This window comes from Pterocles gutturalis, unplaced genomic scaffold (assembly GCF_000699245.1).
Source record: "Pterocles gutturalis isolate BGI_N339 unplaced genomic scaffold, ASM69924v1 scaffold21594, whole genome shotgun sequence".
Taxonomy (NCBI): domain Eukaryota; kingdom Metazoa; phylum Chordata; class Aves; order Pterocliformes; family Pteroclidae; genus Pterocles; species Pterocles gutturalis.
The window spans coordinates 123184-144032 of record NW_010131197.1 but is presented as its reverse complement, the minus strand read 5'-3'; the positions used below and the strand labels follow the sequence as shown (position 1 = coordinate 144032).

The window sequence follows — 20849 nt, the reverse complement described above, 5'->3', positions numbered from 1 at the left end:
CCTTTTCTGAAATTGACATGTTACTCATTCAAGAAAGCTCTTCTTTTTATTTCTTTGATGTTTGTAACCGTCTTGATGTTTCCTGCTGTGATGCACTGTGATTCCTGCCTTCCTATCTCTGTTGTGCAGTGGCTCCTATTAAAAGAACCTTACAACATGACAAGAGAAATTGGCTTTTCCTTGAACTATGTGGAAGTCTTCAGGGGAAGATTTAACTAAGCACTTGTTTAGATTGCATGAACTAGGATTAAAATGGTGACACAAACACCTAGTATAAGAAAAAAAAAATCCTTTGACTGTTTTTAAACTGTAGACTTCTGAACTATACCTTCTCTGGAGTGTTACTGTTCTCTACAATGAATTGCAGTGAATTAGGTAGTTGCTTCAGAAGGAAATGTGCAGTTCAGTTGTGAGCATGTTGTTAGCTTGGTTTGCATGAGGCTGTGCAGTCCGGTGTCCCTGCTACCCCGGGGTAAGGGCAGGCTGGTGGCAGAAGGGGTGGTCCTGCCCTCACCGCTGCATGGCTGGTGTGTCTCCTGCACTGGCTCTCATCTTCACCTCATCCTCTGGTGGGTTGGGTCATGGAATTAGATGGCCAGGAAAAGAAGCTTTCTGCTGGGTTAGCTCTGCTTCAGGCTGAGGGACACGAGGGAGAGCGTAGGAGCGAGCAACCGGGGAGCCGTGGTGGCAGTTTGCCTCCGGGTGGTCTGGGCAGAAATGGTGAAGCACAGCCCTGCAGCAGTGACTTCTGCCAGTACAGTGGCTTCTTGGTTTCAAGTAATAGAAAGCACTTGGCTGTTAGAGGGGCTCTTTAACTGTGTGAGGGTATGTCAGCAATGTATGGGAGGGTGACGGTGAAGTCTAAGCTGCTGTCAGCTTTGGTTGGAAGACCGCGTGAGGCAGACAGGTGTGACACAGCGCAAGTTCTCCTGGATTGCAGAAGCACGAGGTGAGCAATTGGTCGATTGCTTGAGTGTGCTGCTGTTTAAATGTCACTAAACTGCCTATGGCTTGAGCTGATACACTTCTTCAGTCTAAGCATGACGTAGGGGTGGATTAGTGTTTTCAGAGGTTTCAGAATGCTCGGTTTTAAATAAGCTTGTTTGGGTAATTGAAAAACAATATTAAGGCAATGCTGGGCAAAGATTTTCCAGAACAGGATTTAACTTTGGGCTTTGCTGTCAAGATTTGCTTGCTCAACATAATGTTTAGATTTTCAGTAATGCAGACTTCTGAGCAGAAACAGCTTCCTGTTTCACTCTTTTGAAATTGTTGACGTGTGTGTACTTAAAGCTTACCCTTTTCAAGCTCTTGGCCATCCTCTCAACTGTTTGTCTGAGTCTCATTTTTTGTAAACAATTTGACGGTAGAAATCTCAGTATCAACTGAGTGCTCCTTTTATAACCAAGCCCCCAGTTTTTTTTTGTTTTTTTGTTTTTTTTTTTCCACATATGAAGAGAGTAATTTAGTTATTTAACACAGGCGTCTTGTTTCAAAGAGTCATATAGCTGCTAGGAGTAGTAATAATTATCCAGCAGAACAGGCTGTCTAGCTTTAGTAAACAACAATATAGTGTCATATTTCATGGGGTTTTTTTTAAATTTTATTTGAAGTTGAGAGTTACATAAACCTTAACAATTGCAGTGACAGATCTCACTCATTCTGAAAAGTGAGTATATGGTTCAGTGGTATAAAACAGTAAATTGCCCCTACAGTTTATTGATCAAAATGTCGTAGCCTTTAAAGAGCTGGGAAGTGTGATTATTTTTTTTTTTTCTCTGAGACATACTGCATTTTACTGCTCAAGATGTCTTGTGTGGTGTATTCTAAGTAATAAATCTGGAATTAAAAGGCCTATAACTGTTAATTAGAATTTGTTGTGTGTTGCCTCTGTCTTAATTGCATTAAAATGCGTTCCCATTTATAGGAATACATAATGGAACTTAACTCTTAAAAGGTCTTCAGCTGTAACTGTGGAAGATTTTAAGATCAAATGCTGATATTTAAGGTCAAGATTGTTTACACTGTTTTGATACAAACTGTAAGAAATGAACAATTCCTAACTGCTGTGGACAAAAGTATGGAAACTCTGTTTTTGTCAGGAAAATATTGAAGACAGAATCAGTTTTATCCCTTATAAATATATCACAGAAGTCTAGATTGAGACTTTGATCAAAATGTGCAGTGTTGGCTGAAGCTGATGGTCTCTGCTGATACCAAAGGGACCTCACTGCCATGTTGTATCCAGTCTAAAGTGAACAATTTGGGATATTGATGGAAGATGGTTTCCTCTGTGGCTTTTTAATAGGATAGTCTGGATGCTAACTCCTGCTTTGGAAAATTAAAATTATTGACTTGTGGTGGCCAACAGGGGAGGGACATTTGCTGTCCTATTTTTCACAATATACCCATAGGTGTGTGGCGTTAGTCATCCTTGGAGAGACAACAAACCAAAATAAGTGTTTTAGTTTGTTTCCATGGCTTATGTGGTACATTTCAAGTATATGAACTTATGTACCTGTACCTGAGGTGGTTTGTATGAAGGTGTGCCATTTAGTTGTGTTTCTGGTGGTTCCTTTTTGATAGGAACTTTTGCTACAACTTTGTCAATTACAGTAGCTGTATGACAATAAATATAATAAAGGTTTATTTCTTACGTTGGTGAATGGTATGCTGTTTCATTACTGTCATCTTTGTGTATCTGTTTTCTTTCATATCCACTTGGAATTATATTACAGGTCAGAGTGCACAAATTGAATAAACTGGAATGCTGTAGAATGTGTTGGGTAAGCAAATAGATTTTTTTTTTTTTTTTTGCTAGATGCTTTTATTTTAGATAAGATGCGCTAAACACATTTCCTTTTTATTTTGGACACAGAATCCATCTAAAATACCCCTCCATAGACACCACAGTTTTTCTCCCCCAGTGACTTGTTTCCAGTATAACCATTACAATATAATCCATACTTATAAAACTTGATATTATATACATTTGACATAGAATTTGCATTAATGCAGAGATAGTTGATGTTAGTAGAGCTGTTTTATACTGTCACAGGATAGCCAGTAGTAGCACAGTTAGCTACATTACTTCAGTGGAGTAGCAGAGGGGGAAGAAATGAGTATACGTTCATTTGATCAGCTTTGCTGTTGGTTGCTTTGAAGAGATCTGTCTTTGTTTCATACTGGCTTCTATTCATACTGTGAATGAAAAGGGAATGTTGGATGTCACTAAAGTGTCTTCCTTTCAACAGTCATGCAATAAAATGCATTAGGCTGGGTTAATGTAAACAGTAGAGCTGCTGAAATGATATAGCTGTGTCAAGGGTTGTTCAGTTATCCCAGAAATTTACTTAGTGGTGGTTGTGGTGGTGGTGGTGTTGTTTTCTTTAATAGTGATGGTTATTACTGGATTCTCTTCTGCCAGCTAGAATTATTTGTCATTTTCCAAAAGTACAGATTTGACCTGAAGTTCCTAAGAGAAAATAAGTATTTACAGTTCTCTTAGTTCCTAAGAGAAAATAAGTGTTTAAGGTTAGGGTGTGGTTTTTTTTTTTTTTTTTTTTAAATTGTCTAAACATGATCCCAGAACTTGATATGGTGCAATACTTAGTTGTGGATGCTTAGCCAAGGTAGTTCCATGTGGAATTAGGTATGAAATGGCGCAAATTTTTTTTGAAATAATTTTCTTAAGACCAAAAGGTCTTGGTTGTAATAGAGATTATAATTTGAATCTTCAGTTGTTTGTCAAACTTGACCTTTCAAGTTCTTCTTTTTGACAGTTTCTTCATACACTTGTTACAGAAGAGAGTGGTTCATTCATGTTTAACAAAAAATATGTGGTGCTTAACAGTTAGAATTCTACAGGTAGGTAGTGGGATCTGCCTGCAAACACTGTGCTCCAGCCCTTGTTGATAGTTTCAAAAATGATTTTACTTTCATTGTGCTTTTTGGAAGAATGCTATCTTGTAGTAGTAGCTTATCGAGTTGAAGGGTAAGTGCAAAGTTACAGCAGTTGGTAACACGGCTGGCTGAAAATGTTCCTGTCACAAGCTTCAGTTGTTCTACTGACACAGCTGCGTGTACGGTTCTGCTATGAGCTGGTTTGGCTTCAAAAAGCCACTGATTTTTTCACATGCATGCATGTCATCGTGGTGGTTTCTGCTTGTTTGTTTATTAAAGCTTGTCTGCTTATCTTGTCTGCTTATCTTACCTGCTCCAGTGTGACATCTCTCAGTACCTGCTGCATACATGGTATACAGCAGTGTTTATGCAAAATCATCAGTCCTGGAGTCAGCCTTAGAGGTTTTATCAGGGAGGCCAGAGCATGAGGAAACATTATACTGAGTAGTACTGAGCATGTAAGTTCAGATAAGAAATAATCGGTAGTCTGGTTTGATGAATCTTGCATTTACTGATGCTGCTTTTGTTTTGTGGTCGGATGGAACATTTATTTCTGAGCAGAGTTTTCCTGAGGTAGTTAACATGCAATTTGCAAACTTCTTGGTGAACACGTTGGGAGCGTTTCTCCTGTTTAATGTGTGAAAGTTTTCTTTTTTCAAAAGCAAGCACTCAAAAGATACCTCCTGGGTCATCTGAAAGATGTTGCACATCAGAGTAGTTAATGCTGCATATATATAAAAGGACAAAGAAGCCTCTTTGTTGCAGTGTTTTCTAAATCTTTTTTTAAAAAAATGTATATTGAAGTTGATTCCTGCTATAAAATGTACTTGTAGTTCCACTCCCATTAAACTATATTATTATTTAGCCCATACTATTCAAATAATGCAAATTATTTTTTTTACCATGGGTCAGCTCAAGAATTGGCAAACGGAGAGTAGTGGAAGAATCTAATGCAAATACTCTCCAAATACATTATTTGCAGAACACTTAGCATTTTATATTAAAAAATGAAACAAAACAAAGGTGGGAAATAAGAGGTTATGCAGGTTATGTGAACAATCAATTTTTTTCTCTAGCAGCAGTCAATAAACTACCGATACAGTGATGCAACACCTGGCCTTGTTAAGATGGTCAAGAAGAGATGTTTGATTTCTTGATGGGTATGCCACTCATTTTAATGATACTGTGCATACATACTTGGACCAAACATGGTATCTAGGTATATAAAAAAATAACTTCGAACAGAAAGCTTTTGAGAACAAAATATGCAATTACTGTTAACAGTATTTTTCTGAAATCCTTGCCTGTCTATAGACCTTTGGTCCATATTAATGTGATTCTGACGGGTAACAAAAATCGTGGAGTGGAGAAAGGAAGGGAGATTAGAGGTGAACCCCAAGCGTACAACTTTGTGTTTTTGGAGAATGCCAAATAATTCTAGCCACCAGGAGAGAATCCAATGTGAAACTTCTACTTGATTAAGTAGTTCTGCCTTCATCTCACTTCATGTTACTGTTCAGTTGAGTTCCACTTACTTGAGTTTTGGGATTTCTGGTGCTGTTGTCAGGCTCTAAGGAAACATTATCAGTTGTAATAGAGTCCTATTTAAATATATTAATCTCTTTGATAAGCACTTATGTTAGAAATTTAATCTTAAGAAATATCTTATTAGGAAGAATTTAATTCCTCTTTAAAACTATATTGTAAATAATAAATTATATAAAACATGGATGTACATGATTACTCACGAGTACTGATGTTTTTCTTAGTTTTATGAACTGATTTATTCTTAAAGCTTATTTGTGATTTAAAATAAAGAAAAAAACACCCTTTCAACTTATCTGGCATATCCGAATCTCAAATAAGAGCTACTCGTCAGCTACCGTGTGTATATCGATACACAATACACATAAAGAGCTCATATGAAAGCAATTTTTTTTTCTTGTAGCTATTTAAGGTCTGTTGGAAGTCTTCATCAGAGCCATAAGTGATGTTTATTTTAGCCTTTTAATAAGAACTTGCTTTCAAAAGACTAAATCCTTTAGTTTGAGTTTCTCTTTGTTCTGTTTCATGGAAACATATTGTCTGGATTTTCATTTAGGCTCACTGGAGTGATTTTAAGGTTTTCTTTGTTATAGAAACAGTAGCCGACATGCTAAGAAGTAAAATGCCACTACAAAACAGTTTAGAAAGATGTATTTGAACCTACAGCCATTTTTTGGGCTGTTCAGAGCTTGACAGAAGTAAATATTCAAGGCTAAGGTGTATTTACAGTAATGAGAATGTGTGTAAGTTTAGTAAGATGTTTCAAAACTTTTTTTGTTAGAAAAAATGTCTTAAAGGGTAACAGAAAAATGCTACCAGTGGATAATTTTCTAGTTCTTGGCTGTCATCTTATGAAGATGAAACATAAGACATCACACAGGGAGTCAGGTTTTACTAGACTCCGCGTACTATTTCCAGGCTCTTCTTCACAGGCTAGCATAACAGAATGTGATCCTTGTGCTCAAATGCAACTTTGCAATAAAGAAACAGATGAAACACAGCTATATCTTAAACTGTGGGAGCATACTGTGTTTCAACCACAGACAAAGCTGCATGGAAAGATCTGAGAGATGTACAATGTTTTCCAGTTTGGTTTTCCAACTAGTGTGTGGGGAGAAGAGATAAAAGTATTGAAGCAGAGCATAAGCTGGGAATAGAAGGTGGTGAGAATTAATAACGAACAGAAATTCTTAGAAGGTAGCCTCTGCTTTCTTGTGCTTTAGCTTCCCTTTTACTTGCTTCCCCCTGCCCTCTTTCAGTTTGAAATTATTTTTTCTGGTGGTAATTTACAATGTAATTCTGCAGTCTGTCTTTCATGAGACACAGGACTGGGCTGGTGAATCTATCAGTGCTGTTTAATGCTGCTGAGAGCAATTAAATTGTTGACAAGAGTAGAGCTGCAGAATGGGAAAATAAATAATACAAAGGTGAGCGTCGCTGGAGTTGTATTCTGTGTCATGTTAAAGTGTCTTCCTAATAAGTCTCAAGGGGAAGGGAGAGGTTATGTCTGCCTGTAGAAGACTAGTTATGGGAAATAGCTTTCTTTCAAAGCTTGGTAGACTCCTGTCTAGGCTGTCTTAAGGCTGTACATTTGTGCAGTAGCACTGTTACAGTCAGTCTCAGGTGTATATTTATCTGTAGGATGCATGAAAATTTCTGATACCCAAGAAATTTACGCTATTTGAAGCTAATCTCAAATTCTTGTGAATGCTTGGTATAAATATATTTGAAAGGGTTGGGAACTCATCTGGCAAGGCTTTTTCAAGATTCTTGTACTAATTGATTATTGTTGTCCCTTTTAGGTCGTTCAGACATATATTTATTGCAAGTGAAACAACTTTGAATTGGGAATTAATTTAGGGAATCATCTGTTTACTCGCATGTCTAACATCTTATGGTCACTTTTTTGGTGCCTTAGGCCTAAAATGCATATGTTTGCAACTGTTTTGATTTTTCAAGATGGTCTTGAAAAGAGTAGTCATCTTCACAGATTCAAAGCTTTTGCTTTATTTCATCTCTTGTAACTGCTTTATTTTGCCTGCTCTTCTCAAGGCATATGGTGTGTATACTGCAAGTGCTTTAAAGCAAGTTTTTCATGTTCCTTGCTCTTCAGAGCTTCTAAGACAGGCTTTGTCACAGTTGGTTTCTTAAATATATTGTACTCCTGTGTACAGTGGTAGGCTGTACTAACTCATTTTATTGAGTAGTTCATTCACAACCAGGAGTTTGTCTTCTGTGGAAAGTCTCGATTGAAAGTCTTCAGTTGGCACTCAGCAAGATGGTCTCCCTTAGAATTGTATAATACAGGAGAGGAAAAAAATGTAGGTGCTTCCTAAACTCAAGTTGGTAGGCTTTGCTTTTCTATGCCAGCAGTTCTTGGCCACATCTTTGTTTTGTCATCCTTAGGACTGCTTTGATAGTTCTTTCAAATGAATAATTCTCTTATTTCCTTCCTGTGTTCCTGAGACCTGTCTGGTTCATAATTTATGAAGGAAATATTCTCATAATCTCTTAACTGATAATTTTTATAAAAGAACAGACCTATGTCTATATGCTTATGTATATATGCACTGTGTGTATATGTAATATGATTTTTAACAGCTCAGCAATGATTTGGAGCATCCCTGTGGAATGTTTTAAGTTAATTTTCAAGTTGTAAAACTGATATATGCCAAAAGCTTTTGTAACGTGCCAGGAGGGCGGTTGGGAACAGAGCTCATTGCAGGTTCCCGTTGGAGCGGTTAGGCTTGCTTTATTCATTAACTAGGCTGGAGCTGAGTTAGCGCTGGAGTGAGGCACAGCAGATGGGTGGCACTGAAGGTGACCCTTCTTCATCAAACAAATGGAAATGGAGCTTTGACTGCTTTTCTTGCTCTCAGCTCTGTTCTGTATCTGTCACATGTTGTGAGTTATCACCGGTGGCCTTTATTAGGTAGTGGCCTTTTGCAGTCCACATTATTTAAGAGTCCTTAAAAGGTTTTATTACTTAAGCCTTGCTGGTTTGAACTAACAGCGGAGATGTCAGTTGACACACTGTGCTGCATTGCAAATTCCTTACCTATTTAATTCCTACCCAAACAAAATTTGAAATCAAGTTGTGGTGAAAGAGACTTTTGTCAAGCAGCAGCAACAAAAGTCTGCCCCAGAATAAGATAGTTTGAATATTTTCCTTTTGTTTATTTGATTTAGATCAGCTTAGTAACACCTACATGTGAAACTGATTTGTTTTTCTAAATGATGAGTAAATGCTGTTTTGAAGAAGTGTTCTTAATTTATAAACCTAGGGACCAAAATGTTATCAGCTGTATTACTGACCTGTAGAAATCTTTATCTAAACCAGTTAGTTGTAAATAGACACGCTTAAGCATAAGAGAAAAATAGATTGTAAGTAAACATATGTATAAGAGAAATCTTAGTAAAACTTTTAACTCAGCCTTTTATTTAATACATCAATGTTAACATTTTTTTTCCCTATATTTATTTAATTCTATCCAAGAGCAGCTTGACGTATTTCTCTAATCTTTTGGCTCCTAGTATACACAAAATTACATAACATAAAAATAAAGAACTGTATCTGTAAGATTTATAAATATATAATAGAGGAAAAAAAAGTGCTGTCAAACTTAGCATAGACTTATTCTTTGTTTCAAATCAACTTCAAGCTGAGGCAAATTAACCTTTCTTCTGGAAAGTACAGATACAGATTTGGATTATAATTGATTGTTTAAATCAAGGTTTCTTCCTTTCAGATTTAAATTAGAATTGATGGTTTTGTTTATTTTGGTATAAGTCAATCTGCTTTAACCAAAGGTGTGAGCTTATTTTTCTGAACCCTGAAAGTCAGATTGGTAAATACTCTTGTTGCTCAAGAGAAATGGATTGAGAAATGTCCTTGTGGCTGTTCTCCTGCTGTAGCTCTGGGCGTTAAGGAGGGAGCGCACACATCAGATACAACTTTTAACTCAAGCAGAATGCCGGAAAGCCAGTTAGGTTGGATGCAGATGTGTATTGGTTTTTCCTCCTTCCTCCCCTCCCTCCTTCTGCTAATGCAGTCGGTTTCTCATTGCTGTTGGGATGTTCTTTCGCTACTGATGACAGCTGGGGGGGGGGGGGGGGGGAGGCTGGGGGGGGGGGGGGTGAGCTTTTAGAAGTGTATTTTAGTCTTATGGTAGTGGTCAGATAACATGTTAGTAGACTCCTGTCTGCCTGTGCAGATGCAGGTGATGCTTCTCTTCACTGTGTGTATGTGAATAGATTATATGCATGTATCAGTAGTGATGTACTCTGTCTTCATTATACTACTAATAATGATGATATACTACTAATAATGATGATATACTTATTATGAGGTAGTCTTTAGAGAAACAATGACAGAGAGAAGGTTAATGATTGTCAGGGATAAAGCTGTCATTTTCACCAGTCACGCAAAAAGCACTTCTGTAGCTTGATAGAAACTATGAGCTCGTGGTTGAGCTTTTGGTTGAAATTCTCTGGCCTTTTTTTATAGGAGGCTAGAATTGAACTTCAGGGTCCCTCTTGGCTGCTAGTGTTAATCCCTTTGTGGAAATGATCATGAAGTAATAGCTGTTAGAGCCTAACTGATAAGTTATAATAGGAAAGCAAATGAAATGTCAACAGTTGTGAAAGTGACTTTAAATTTTGACCCTACATTTGAAAGCATTGCATAAATGTAACAACATGTTATCTCGGAATAACATGGAGGAATATAGCACATACTCAGGTGCCTGTATGATGCCTAGAATTAGAGATAGCCGTAGAGCATACTGACAATATGTCACTTTATTCTTCTGAAATGTATTAACTAGGTTACAGTTAAAAGAATTTAAAATGTGTCATTCTGAGCTATTTGTAAGTGTTTAAGTTCAGTGGGAGTCACTTTTAGAGAAAGCATGTGGGTACATACTGTAAAAGATGGTTTTTGTAATTTCTTTATGCATCAGTCTTGTGCAGCTTTTCAAAGCAAGCAGGAACCGATGAAGGTTTGCTTTTGATCCATTGCAGCATTTAAAATTCTAGTAGTCAAAAGGGTATGTATTATTGAAAGATTTTAGCATGGAGGTTTTTTGTTTTCAGTATAAAGTTGAATTAGGATAATATTTCTTATCATGCTTTTAGAGATCAAAGTATTAGTACAGTAAATAATCCTCTTTGTCTAACATAACTAAATATATAGTGCTGGATTGCATACTGTGCTCCTTACTTCAGGAGAAACCAAGAATTGTTTGTGGGCTGTCTGCTAGTAGAACAGTTCATCTCTCCATGTGGGAAGAGCATCTTTTGCTGGCACAGGATGGGATTATACCTTTGCCAGGAGCCAGTGCCACTTTTGCCATTATACCAGTACTAGGAGTCAGTGACAGCTCCTTAATTATTGCTTTTGTCTGTAGCAGTGTATCCTGTGTGGAGAATGTGTCCTTTCTTAAAATCATTCAGTAATGATCCCGTGACTTTTACAGTGTCTGTACTCAGTGGTTACTGCCAAGACGAGCAAATGTGATATTTGTGTGTGTGTGCAAGGTTGCCATGTCTGTGTATCTATGATATATATGGATATATATGCACACGCAGGCATCCAAACTTGCATGTTGAGAATGGAAGGTAAATACTTTGCCAACTGTTGTTGGCCTTGTTTGGCTGATGTAGTTGTACTAACGTCCTCAACAAAATATACTTGGAAGTGCAACCAACTAAACATATATAACAGACCACTGAAAAAAATATATATCAGTATATAGTTTCCTACAAGATGATGCTAATTCCACATCAGTTGTTTTTCTTCTCAGGTATGCTGCAATAAATGCATAGAATCAGTAGAAATAATTTGATAGGCAAGAATTATATGGAATTTAGTGGAAATAAGGATATTTAGTATGAAACAATTCATTTGTTTTAAGGTAAGTGTGTTAATATTTCTATACCACAGGATAAGATAAAAACATAAATAGACTTCAGAGTTCAAGCCAAGTTTGCCAGTCTGCATTGATATTAAATGCAAAGAATTTTGTCTAGCCAGGGTCACCCAGTGAGCCTTGTGTGGCTTTTAAAAAATGTCTGTAGCTTTCAGAGTACTTTGGATGCACAAATGTTAAGAAAAGGCACTTAAGTAAATCAATACGTATTTTACCTTTTCTCTGAAATAGTGCTGTTTAACTGCTGGTTGGAGATAACCCTAAGGTGGAAGAGCTCAGTGGGCAGTCTCATGAACTGTTCTTAATGAGCATTATGTTATTTTCCCCTCTCATTTTTCTAGGCTGTTCAATTAACCCCTAGACGATGGCTGAACCTGCAGGAGTACCAAAGCAAAAAACTAATGGCAGACCATGGGGTTACAGTTCAGAGATTCTTTGTAGCTGATTCTGCAAATGATGCCCTGGAGGCTGCTCAAAGACTAAGTAAGTTGACTGATAATGGGAAGAATATGCTTCACCAGATAGCAATCTGGAAAATAAATTGCTTTGTAATAAGTTGTACACAATCTTCAAATTGATGCTTATTGAAAAGGTTTGATATATTATCCAGACCATAAATATATGCTTAATTTCATATGTGAACAAGTTTATAACAGTGATATTTCTTTAGAACTTTATTTCTAAAATGTCTTGTATGCAGCATGTAACCTGAAGTCTTTAATTAACATTATTTATGTAATTTTGTATAATTCAGAATAACATCATGAATGGTTGTTGAAGAAAATGATTTGTTGTTGTATGCTTGGTATAATTTAAGGAACTGAAGTAAATGAACTTGTGTAAAAAGTTGTTTTCAAACAAAAATATGCTCTATTAAAAAGCAAAGGAAGAAAAAGGTTGTGGGCGCTCCATTTTAAAAGGTATCCAGAAACAACTTGGACACAACACATAGTTTGCCTATTAAACTGTCTTTATCTCAACACATGAGTTTTCTCACTTTTACTATTCCTATTCTCTCCCCCATCCCGCTGGGGGCGGGGAGTGAGAGAGCAGCTGTGTGGGGCTCATTGCCGGTTAGGGTTAAACCATGACACCATCACAAAAGGACTTGACAGTGGCTGGGAGAGCAGACCATGCTTTGGGAACTTCATTTTGCTTCTCTAACAACATCCTCTTTTTAGTATGATGAAAATAAGGTGATAATGTGGGTCTGAAATCAATTTAAGTTATACCTTTTCTCTCAAAGGGAAATGTGATGAAGTAAGTTTGTAACCTAATTGTAACTCTGAAAGAAATTTTGTACTTTTAATAGTAGTTTGCTTAGTTTTCCTGTTTTCATTTAGCTTTTGTTAATATGTCACACATCAAAATGCCAGAGGATAGACATTATTTTATTCTAATGGTGTAGTAACAGGAAAGGTTTTTGGTTTGTTTTACATAGTGCACAAACCACTTAGTTTTAATGCATTTCAGTTGCACACTGGAAAGTAAATTAACACAACTTACCCGTAGCAAAGGTCTCATCAGACCTCGATGGCTTGATAAATCTCTATAACTTTATTAAGGTGATACATTTTTTCAGTAATCAAAACCTTTTTGTGACAATGAGTATATTTGAAAATATACTTGAAACAAAAACGTTAAATGCAACTTTTATGGTCATTTGACAGTGCAAAATGAAAAATGCTGACACAAAGCAGTGCTCATGAATTTGGAGGGTTTCCTTGTGTCTGGATGTCTGAGAAAATCAAGAAATGTTAACTGAGGCTGTGGCAGGTTTTTCACAAATCTTACAGCACTTAAACTCTCCCCTTCATGATTGAACTCGTATTGGTCTATCCAATAACTATTACTAGTCTCGATCTCTATATAACTATTTGGAGAAATAAATTACTTCATTAAAGGCAGTGAACCTCTTCTGGTTTATGATGCCAGATTTATTTTAAATAACTTCTGTAGCTTGCTTGCTTTGCAAATCACAGAAATATTGGTCTGTTTAAAAGAACTGTGTTGAAATTTAAATAATCAAAAGTAAAATCTGAAAGCATTTGCTAATTAAACTATATCAGGTAAATTGTATGTATTTTAACTGGGTTTGCTTATTAACACTTCAAAAATTATAAGTCAGTGGTACCTTTCTTTATTTTATCTAGTTGTATTCAGCCATGCTGCGTTACTGGGCATTAAAGAATTGTGGTTTACAATGTGGAAGCTATTTCATGTTGAAATGATTGACACTCCATTGATCCACTAAATAATGAACAACATCCCTGTGATATTCTAATAGTGCACCGTCATTGTACTTATAACATGCGCTTTGAAAACTAAGCACCAAGAACACAAGTTTTGCTACCGTGGTCATTGTTGTTCCACGATTTCAACAGATTTATCTTCTTTATGATCCTTCAGACCAGCAGTATCTCTGTCATTCAGGTTTATCTGCACAATTTGATCTGTGCTGCCGTCTTCTGAATATGTAACCACACCAAGTAAAAAGTTATGAGCAAAACAAAAAAGTTCAGCCTACAGAAGGCACAAAATATTCCAAAATAAAATAATCAGTGGAGGCGGCTTTGGGGATGTTCTTGACAGACATGCATTCTGCAGTAAAAGATGGTGAAAGGAGAGGCCAAGCACCCCTGCCAAGTCCTGCTTGAAAATCTGGTGTTTTAGATACTACATGCCACATTGCAGCTGTCCTTAACTTTCGCTTCTGCAAACAAGAAAGGATGCTTGCCAACATATTTTTAAGATAAAAATAGAAAAAAGTTTTCCAAACTTGAAAGTCAAAGGTTCAGTATTTCTCTTGTGAAAGGAGGTTCTTTCTATAGACCTGTCATCGTGAATACAGGAGAAACAATAATTTTCCATGATAATCTTACAGCATTATATCACTCATATAAGTCTGTATGTGTGATAAGGGGGTACAGATAAAGGGCTCGAAATTCCTGACATAGAAATCTTTATGAAGTCTGGTATTCACAAATTAATTTCACAATTTCACCAAATGCTACATACTTGACAGAGCTGTCTATACTGCTGCAGTGCCTGTGGTCACCAATTTTGCTATTGTTGGGTTTCCTGTTGACGCAATGGGAAAAGATGGGATTAGATAATTTTTGCTGCTGTCTTCACTTGTCAGGAAGGTGTTAATGCATGTGTTCGTGAAAGGGTTTGCATTTATCCAGTATTAGCAATTTTCTTACAGTTCGCTCATTTACTCTGTTGCTCTCTCTATTTTTATTAATATATACACTGAATACACTGAATATTAATTTTCTCAGAGAGATTTTCAAAACTTACCAACAGTACAAAAGGCAGTCTACAAGGAATTTTTAGAGGAATTAAAAGATTGGGTTTTTTTCTTCTAAGATAACAATGGCAGATTTGAAGAAAATTAAAATGACATCACTAATATTGACTTCAAAAGAAGTTGTACACAATAAGGAATACAGAATTAGGTCCCAAGGAATTCATTGCCTTTTACATGCTAAGCAATTTTCAGGTGTAACTCTTGTAGAGAAGGCAGCATTTACAGAATACCAAGAAAGGCACTCACAAATGGTTTTGTGTTTCATGTTAGAATTCTGAGGTTTTCAAGAGAGTATAGACAAAAATGTGCTGTTTTGCTACAACAACATGGCATTGCTTGATCTGCCATCTGAAGAAACACAACCTGTAAACAAGTTCTTACAGTTCTAGTGCAGCTGTTTAACAGAACAAAGTGAAATATTTGTGAACTGAGTTTTTGTCTGAAATGTGACATCATTTGGCTGTTTCTGCATGAAGTCACGAGTCTTCTGATCTAATTCTCTCTTAATGCAGTGGTACATTAATGGTTTGTTTAGCCAGAGAAGGTATTTCCTTTCTTGTTGTTTCTTTTCCTTATGCTGTGGTACCTATATAAGGAAAAAAAAATCCTTATATATGCATACATATACCCAGACTATTAGGGTGTGCACACTTTCATTGCCTGTATTGGGCAGATGCACTGTGCATTGTTTCAGGGTCCATCATTTTTTCTAGCCCTCTCCACCAGCGGCTAGAGAAAGTCTGCTTCAGCTCGTGCACTGTTCTTTAGGTTCTGCCTGATGGAGAAGTTATTAAGGGAAGCATCATTTTAAACTGGTAGGTGGACGAAGCTGAGAGGGATTATAATTATGCTGGAGGGTGTTACTAGGTACTGTCAATTGTCTCTCTGAATCAGCAGAGACCTTACAGAGGTGGTTGAAAATGCTGACAAACCTAAATGGATGCTGGAAGCTTGGCATCCGTTTCTTTTTCTGATTTTTAACAAAAGCACTAGAGTGCTGCCCATTGCCACTTAGGGTGTTTCATTACATTTCGGAATCGGTCAGGTGCAGCGTTCACACTCTATCCCAGAGAAATGCAATTGAATTGAGTGCAAGGCTTTTATTCCCTCTTCTTTAAAAAATGTATAACAAAATATAGTTTCTGCATATCCTATTTCTATTGCCTTATGCATGAGGGAAATCATAAAATTCAGCTTTGGACTGAAGGCATGCTTTTTATATCAGGCTGGAGAGGTAAACATGTATTTTATAAAGAACAGAAGAGGTTTATTGAAGCCTCTTTCTATGAGGTCATTTACCTGTCACCTATTATTCATAATTTCTCAGAATATTGAACGAGTTCTTAGTCATGTGATCACCAGGCTCCTTCCTGTCTCAGCCTGCTGGGTTTTTTCTCCTGGCTATGTTTAATTTAAAGGGAAGGCTGCATTTTTAGATACTGTTTTATATCCCGTATCTGAAAGTTTACCTCTCCAATACAAGTTGGGAAAACTGCTTGAAAGCAATGCGCGTTTAGAATAGATTAAAAATTATCTTTTTGTACATATTACGAAGAAATTGTTGCTGATAATGCTGCCTGCATTTAATCTAAGCTTTTATGTTGGGAAAAACGAAAAACTTGAACCTGATGTTTCTGAGGATATTAGAAATGTGAATTTAGGTTCTGTTTTGTTATACCAGGAAGAGCTTTTCTACGAGTATCCTGTACAGACCAGCCCTCTGTTGTTAAAGTTCTGTTTAAGTAACTTAATTTGCTCTTCAGTCTGTGAGCTTGTCGGCGACTTAGCTGGTCTTTTTTTAGTGGTGGACTTGCCAGTGTTTGGTTAATAGTTGGACTCTATGAACTTAAAGGTCTTTTCCAACATAAATGATTATATGGTTCTATGCTGTGATCATGTGCCTTGCTTGCATGATTTAATTCCCTTTCTTCTACCCATCAGGATAGGAGAGGAATTGCCTCCTTCATCATTTCTGTGACTTCCGTATCTCCCGTATCTCTTTCTATTGTGTGGTTCACTGTGTAGTTATAATTTTTCATCTGTGCATAATGAGTTATTTCTCAAAAAACCCCATGTCCTTAGTGGTTATCACTAGCTATTTTTTAGAGCCCCTTGGGTTATGTGTTGCTGTGTATGTTGAAAAATCCTGTGTTGCTCGAAGAGCGTTCCGTGGAGCTGTACGCAAAGAACTTGCTCACTGCTAAGGAACAGCTGTCCCGTAAGCCCTCTTATTTTCTCTGGCAGCTTTTATTAAAGTTCTTTATGCTTAAATTATGGCTTTCTGAAACTATCCTTTCAGGCAAAATAATGCTATAAGTTACTGACTAATATGATTCTTTTCTCAAATGGGTAAGTATTTAGAAAACAACCTCTTTAATAGAAAGCTAGTGGTGGATGAGCTGTCTTTGAACCACGTTCAGCGTCACTGAGCATGAGTATTTCTCTGTTCCGTTTAGCTGGTTTTCAGTTAATGGATTTTGCCTTGTCTGAGTGGTGAAATCTAAGACTAGAGGGAATCTGCATTTTCCTGCAACTATTCAATAATAGGAAATACCTGTTACTTCCAGTCTTCACAGGCACCTCTTGAATGCATCCGTTTTAAAGCTCCACAAAATTTGCCATCATCTGTGGTTTTACTCTCTGGCCCTTGTCCAATTTCCTATTCTTTCTTAGAGTCCTTTCCTCACTGTATCCATTTCCTCTTGCTTCTTCGTAATGCCATCTTCCACCCTAGGAGTTGTGACTGAGGAAAGCCTCCTCCTTTTTTGTGCTGAGTAGTCAGTTATATCTTATCTTACTTACAACAAATATTTAGCAGTTGTGTACTGCTAAAAGCCACTGTCTGTTTGTGTGCATACTTTTTTCTTTTGCTTGCTGAAGTGCTTTGCTTAGGGCACCGTTTACTTCACATAGTGGTCACAGAAATTAATGCCTCGGTGTATGAACAGAAAAAAAATAATGATTGCTAACAGTTCAAATAATATATTTTTCTATATTTGTCCACTTTAAAAGGTTTGATATTTGGAAAAAATTTTAAAATTGAATTGTTGTGCCAACAATTTTTTAAAAGTCTCACTTATCTCTGAAAATGATTAAAATAATAAATTAGAGTAAAAGTTATGAAGGCAACGCCTCGTAGGTTACTTTTATTCAAATTAATTTTTTGTGGGAGACTTAATAATCAATATGTCAATGATCCAATTTATTTGCCCCATCTACTGGATGAAAAAAAATTAGTCATGGAAAATCAGAGGAGTGAGGAAAGGTGTTAAAGAGTTGTATTCACAGAAACCTGCTTTAGTAAGGATTTTGTTAAAAAGTTGCGGCATATTTGCTGTGACATAGCTGTAGTGCAAAGCTGGTGTATAGTACTTATTCAATAGTAGCTCTTTTTGTGATGTTTTTCATTTGCTCTCAGATTGCTTTTAGGTGCTTTAACTTAATCTGATTTGGAAGCTAAACCACACAAAGGCACAATTAAGGTGGAATTAGTGTTCATTGAAGGATTTCATACACAATGGCTGCTGGCACTGCTGCATAGCAGGACCTTTCTCCCTGGACGTGAACCCCAAAGTAGTCCTGCTTTCTCCTTCTTGTGTGTGTGTGTTTTGTCCAGTTGGTTTTGAGTCATGTAATTCCTGCTTGTTCTCCCTCCCCCGTGCTCCTCTCCTTCCTCTGGGTTTTGTGCTAAGAAACTTTATTTCACAGAGGCTGCTGAGAAGTGGCAAAATTTTAAGTGCAGCAGTATTTAAGCAGTGCATTGTCCTTGGTAAATGCTGCAAGAGCTCTCTCTCTCAGCTTTACTGCGTGCCTCATTCCCCCTCCTCAGCTTAGCAGTGTTTTTCCACAGAAGTCCTTGGCACTTGGGTGAAATAGGGGCAGCTGTCTAAGAGCACACGCATTTGTTGGTAGTGGCCACCTGTGTTGCATCCTGCATGCCAGAAAAACAGCCAGAAAAACTTCCAGCATGCCTAGCTGTGATTTTGAGTTTTATTCTTTTTGAAACAAAATTAATAAAAGATTTTGTCAAAGCTTACCACTGGGGATTGTGTTGTTTCAAGTTGAGCCTTTCCGTCTCAAGTTAAATTACAAATTGTTGCTTTTTAAATATTTTAGATACAGAAATTCTTTGAAGGACCCTCGGTCCCATGAGGAATTAAAGAAATAGTTAATTTAAAATACATTGTTATAAAAACAAATCTATTTTGGTTAGATACAGAAATTCTTTGAAGGACCCTCAGTCCCATGAGGAATTAAAGAAATAATTAATTTAAAATGCATTGTTATAAAAACAAATCTATTTTGTTTTTATTATCTGTTTCCTTTGTTAGAAGATTACATGCTGAGTGTGAGTAAGTAAACACAAGCTTGAGACTGTTATCTGTTTCCTTTGTTAGAAGATTACATACTGAGTGTAAGTAAACACAAGCTTGAGACTTCTTACAATAGTTGGGTATTTTATAACCATATTTTGTCACCAAATCTCTTCATATTTAATAGATTTATAGTAATATGAATAATGGCTGGGGGGCTAACAAATCAAAATCTCATTTCAGATGTTTGACACTAATGTTGTCCTGACTTATTGTTCTCTGTGTTGGATTTCTGATCAAATTACCAAAATAGCTACTTGGAAGTAGCAACACAAAGTAAAAAATACTCTAGAAATGGAGTACTGAGTTTTATATTTAATGTGTGCCATAGAAAGTGGTCATTTACAAATTTCAGTTGTGTTAAATATATCAGTGGATTTTTGTTTATAAAGGAGAAGGTGACAGAAGCCATAGCTCTTGTTTCAGGAATTTTAACAGGTGGTAAAAAATGCAACATTTCACAAGGAAGGTACAAGATGACTGCTGGTATTTATTCCAGGCTCATGATGCTGTATTTTATAGTTCTTCAAGGTAGTTTTGCAGCAGCTGCAAAACAATAACTAGATGCGTAATTGAGAAGCAGCTGCATGAAATTTTCATTTTTTTATGCATAAAATCAGAACCATTAGACGCTTTATATATAAGGTATGAAACTCTGAACAACATTCTTTTCTCTGCAGTCCTAGCAGCTGTGCAAAGGAGAGAAATCACACCTTCTACACTCTTTAGGTGCCCATCTGCTTCTGAATATTTGGGGGTCGATTACTGAAAACAAATTTCTTTTTTTCCCTGTGTTTTTATTTTCCTGGTTTGGTACTCTGGCTTGTGTTGGAATGTATGTGATAAAGCATTTGCTTTGGTTTTAATTTGTAAAACCTTTTGTAGAAATCTAACTGTGACTCTAAATAGTAATTAAAAAAAAAAATCACCTGCATTTAATAGCAGGTGCTTTTATCTGAATAGCATAGTGTTTCCCCTTCTGAGAATGCCCGTTCCTGATGGAAGATAAGTAAATTGTGCTGTTTTTTTAGGGTTCTGCCATCACAGACTGCATGTGTTTCGAGGCAGAACTGAGTCCAAATTCTTCATTTGATATAAACTACAACACTGTTGAAATAAATACCAGCTTGTTTGAATGATCATTTAGTTGGCACTTGTATTTTGTCAAACTATATAGGACAAGGTATAAAATAATGGTTATTGTCCAGAAGCCTTAAGTCACTTTTACTGTAAAACGTGATGTATTTCTTTATTTAAAAGTATATGTTGATTGTTACATAGCTTAGCACATTTTTGATAACAAATACAACAAATATTGTGGGTTTAACTTGTGACAGAAAAGATCAGCCTCTCAGCCGGCAGTCTGTCCTCATTACTGTGGCTGGATTGGTGGTGTGATCTCTGGGGTGACTGTTATCAGAAGGATCACACTTCTTTACATAGTAAAAACCCTCATCAGGGGCCATGTTTTAGGTATTATTTTTGAAATAGTGTTTTATTAGTTAGAAACTTGAAATGAGATGACAAAGCTTCTGAGATTGATGGGTCTGCACGACGCAGTGCTGCATCTTCTCTGTGATCAGCCTGTCAGGATGTAATCCCTTATATAAGGGTGTCAGAAACATAAGTGACATTTATGTCTGGAAAATCTGGTGTGGGGGGTTTTTACTTTAAACCTTTTAATGGGGAGTACTAGTCGCAAAACCGTGTTGAATTGAACTGGTAGAAAATCTAAGAGCAGAACGGTGGCAGTCTAGAGGCAAGGATAGTTTATCATTAGCCCCT

At 36.7% G+C, this 20849-nt stretch overlaps 1 protein-coding gene across 1 annotated transcript in view; it reads left to right on the top strand.

Moving 5' to 3' along the window:
- The first annotated feature begins 581 nt into the window (after positions 1-581).
- The window catches only part of SUCLG2 (succinate-CoA ligase, GDP-forming, beta subunit), a 107384-nt gene continuing 87116 nt past the window's right edge, over positions 582-20849 (top strand). The window contains exons 1-2 of the mRNA XM_010080534.1: positions 582-797; positions 11720-11861. Of these exons, the coding sequence (XP_010078836.1) occupies positions 582-797; positions 11720-11861 (358 nt within the window). The remainder of the gene's footprint in view (positions 798-11719; positions 11862-20849) is intronic.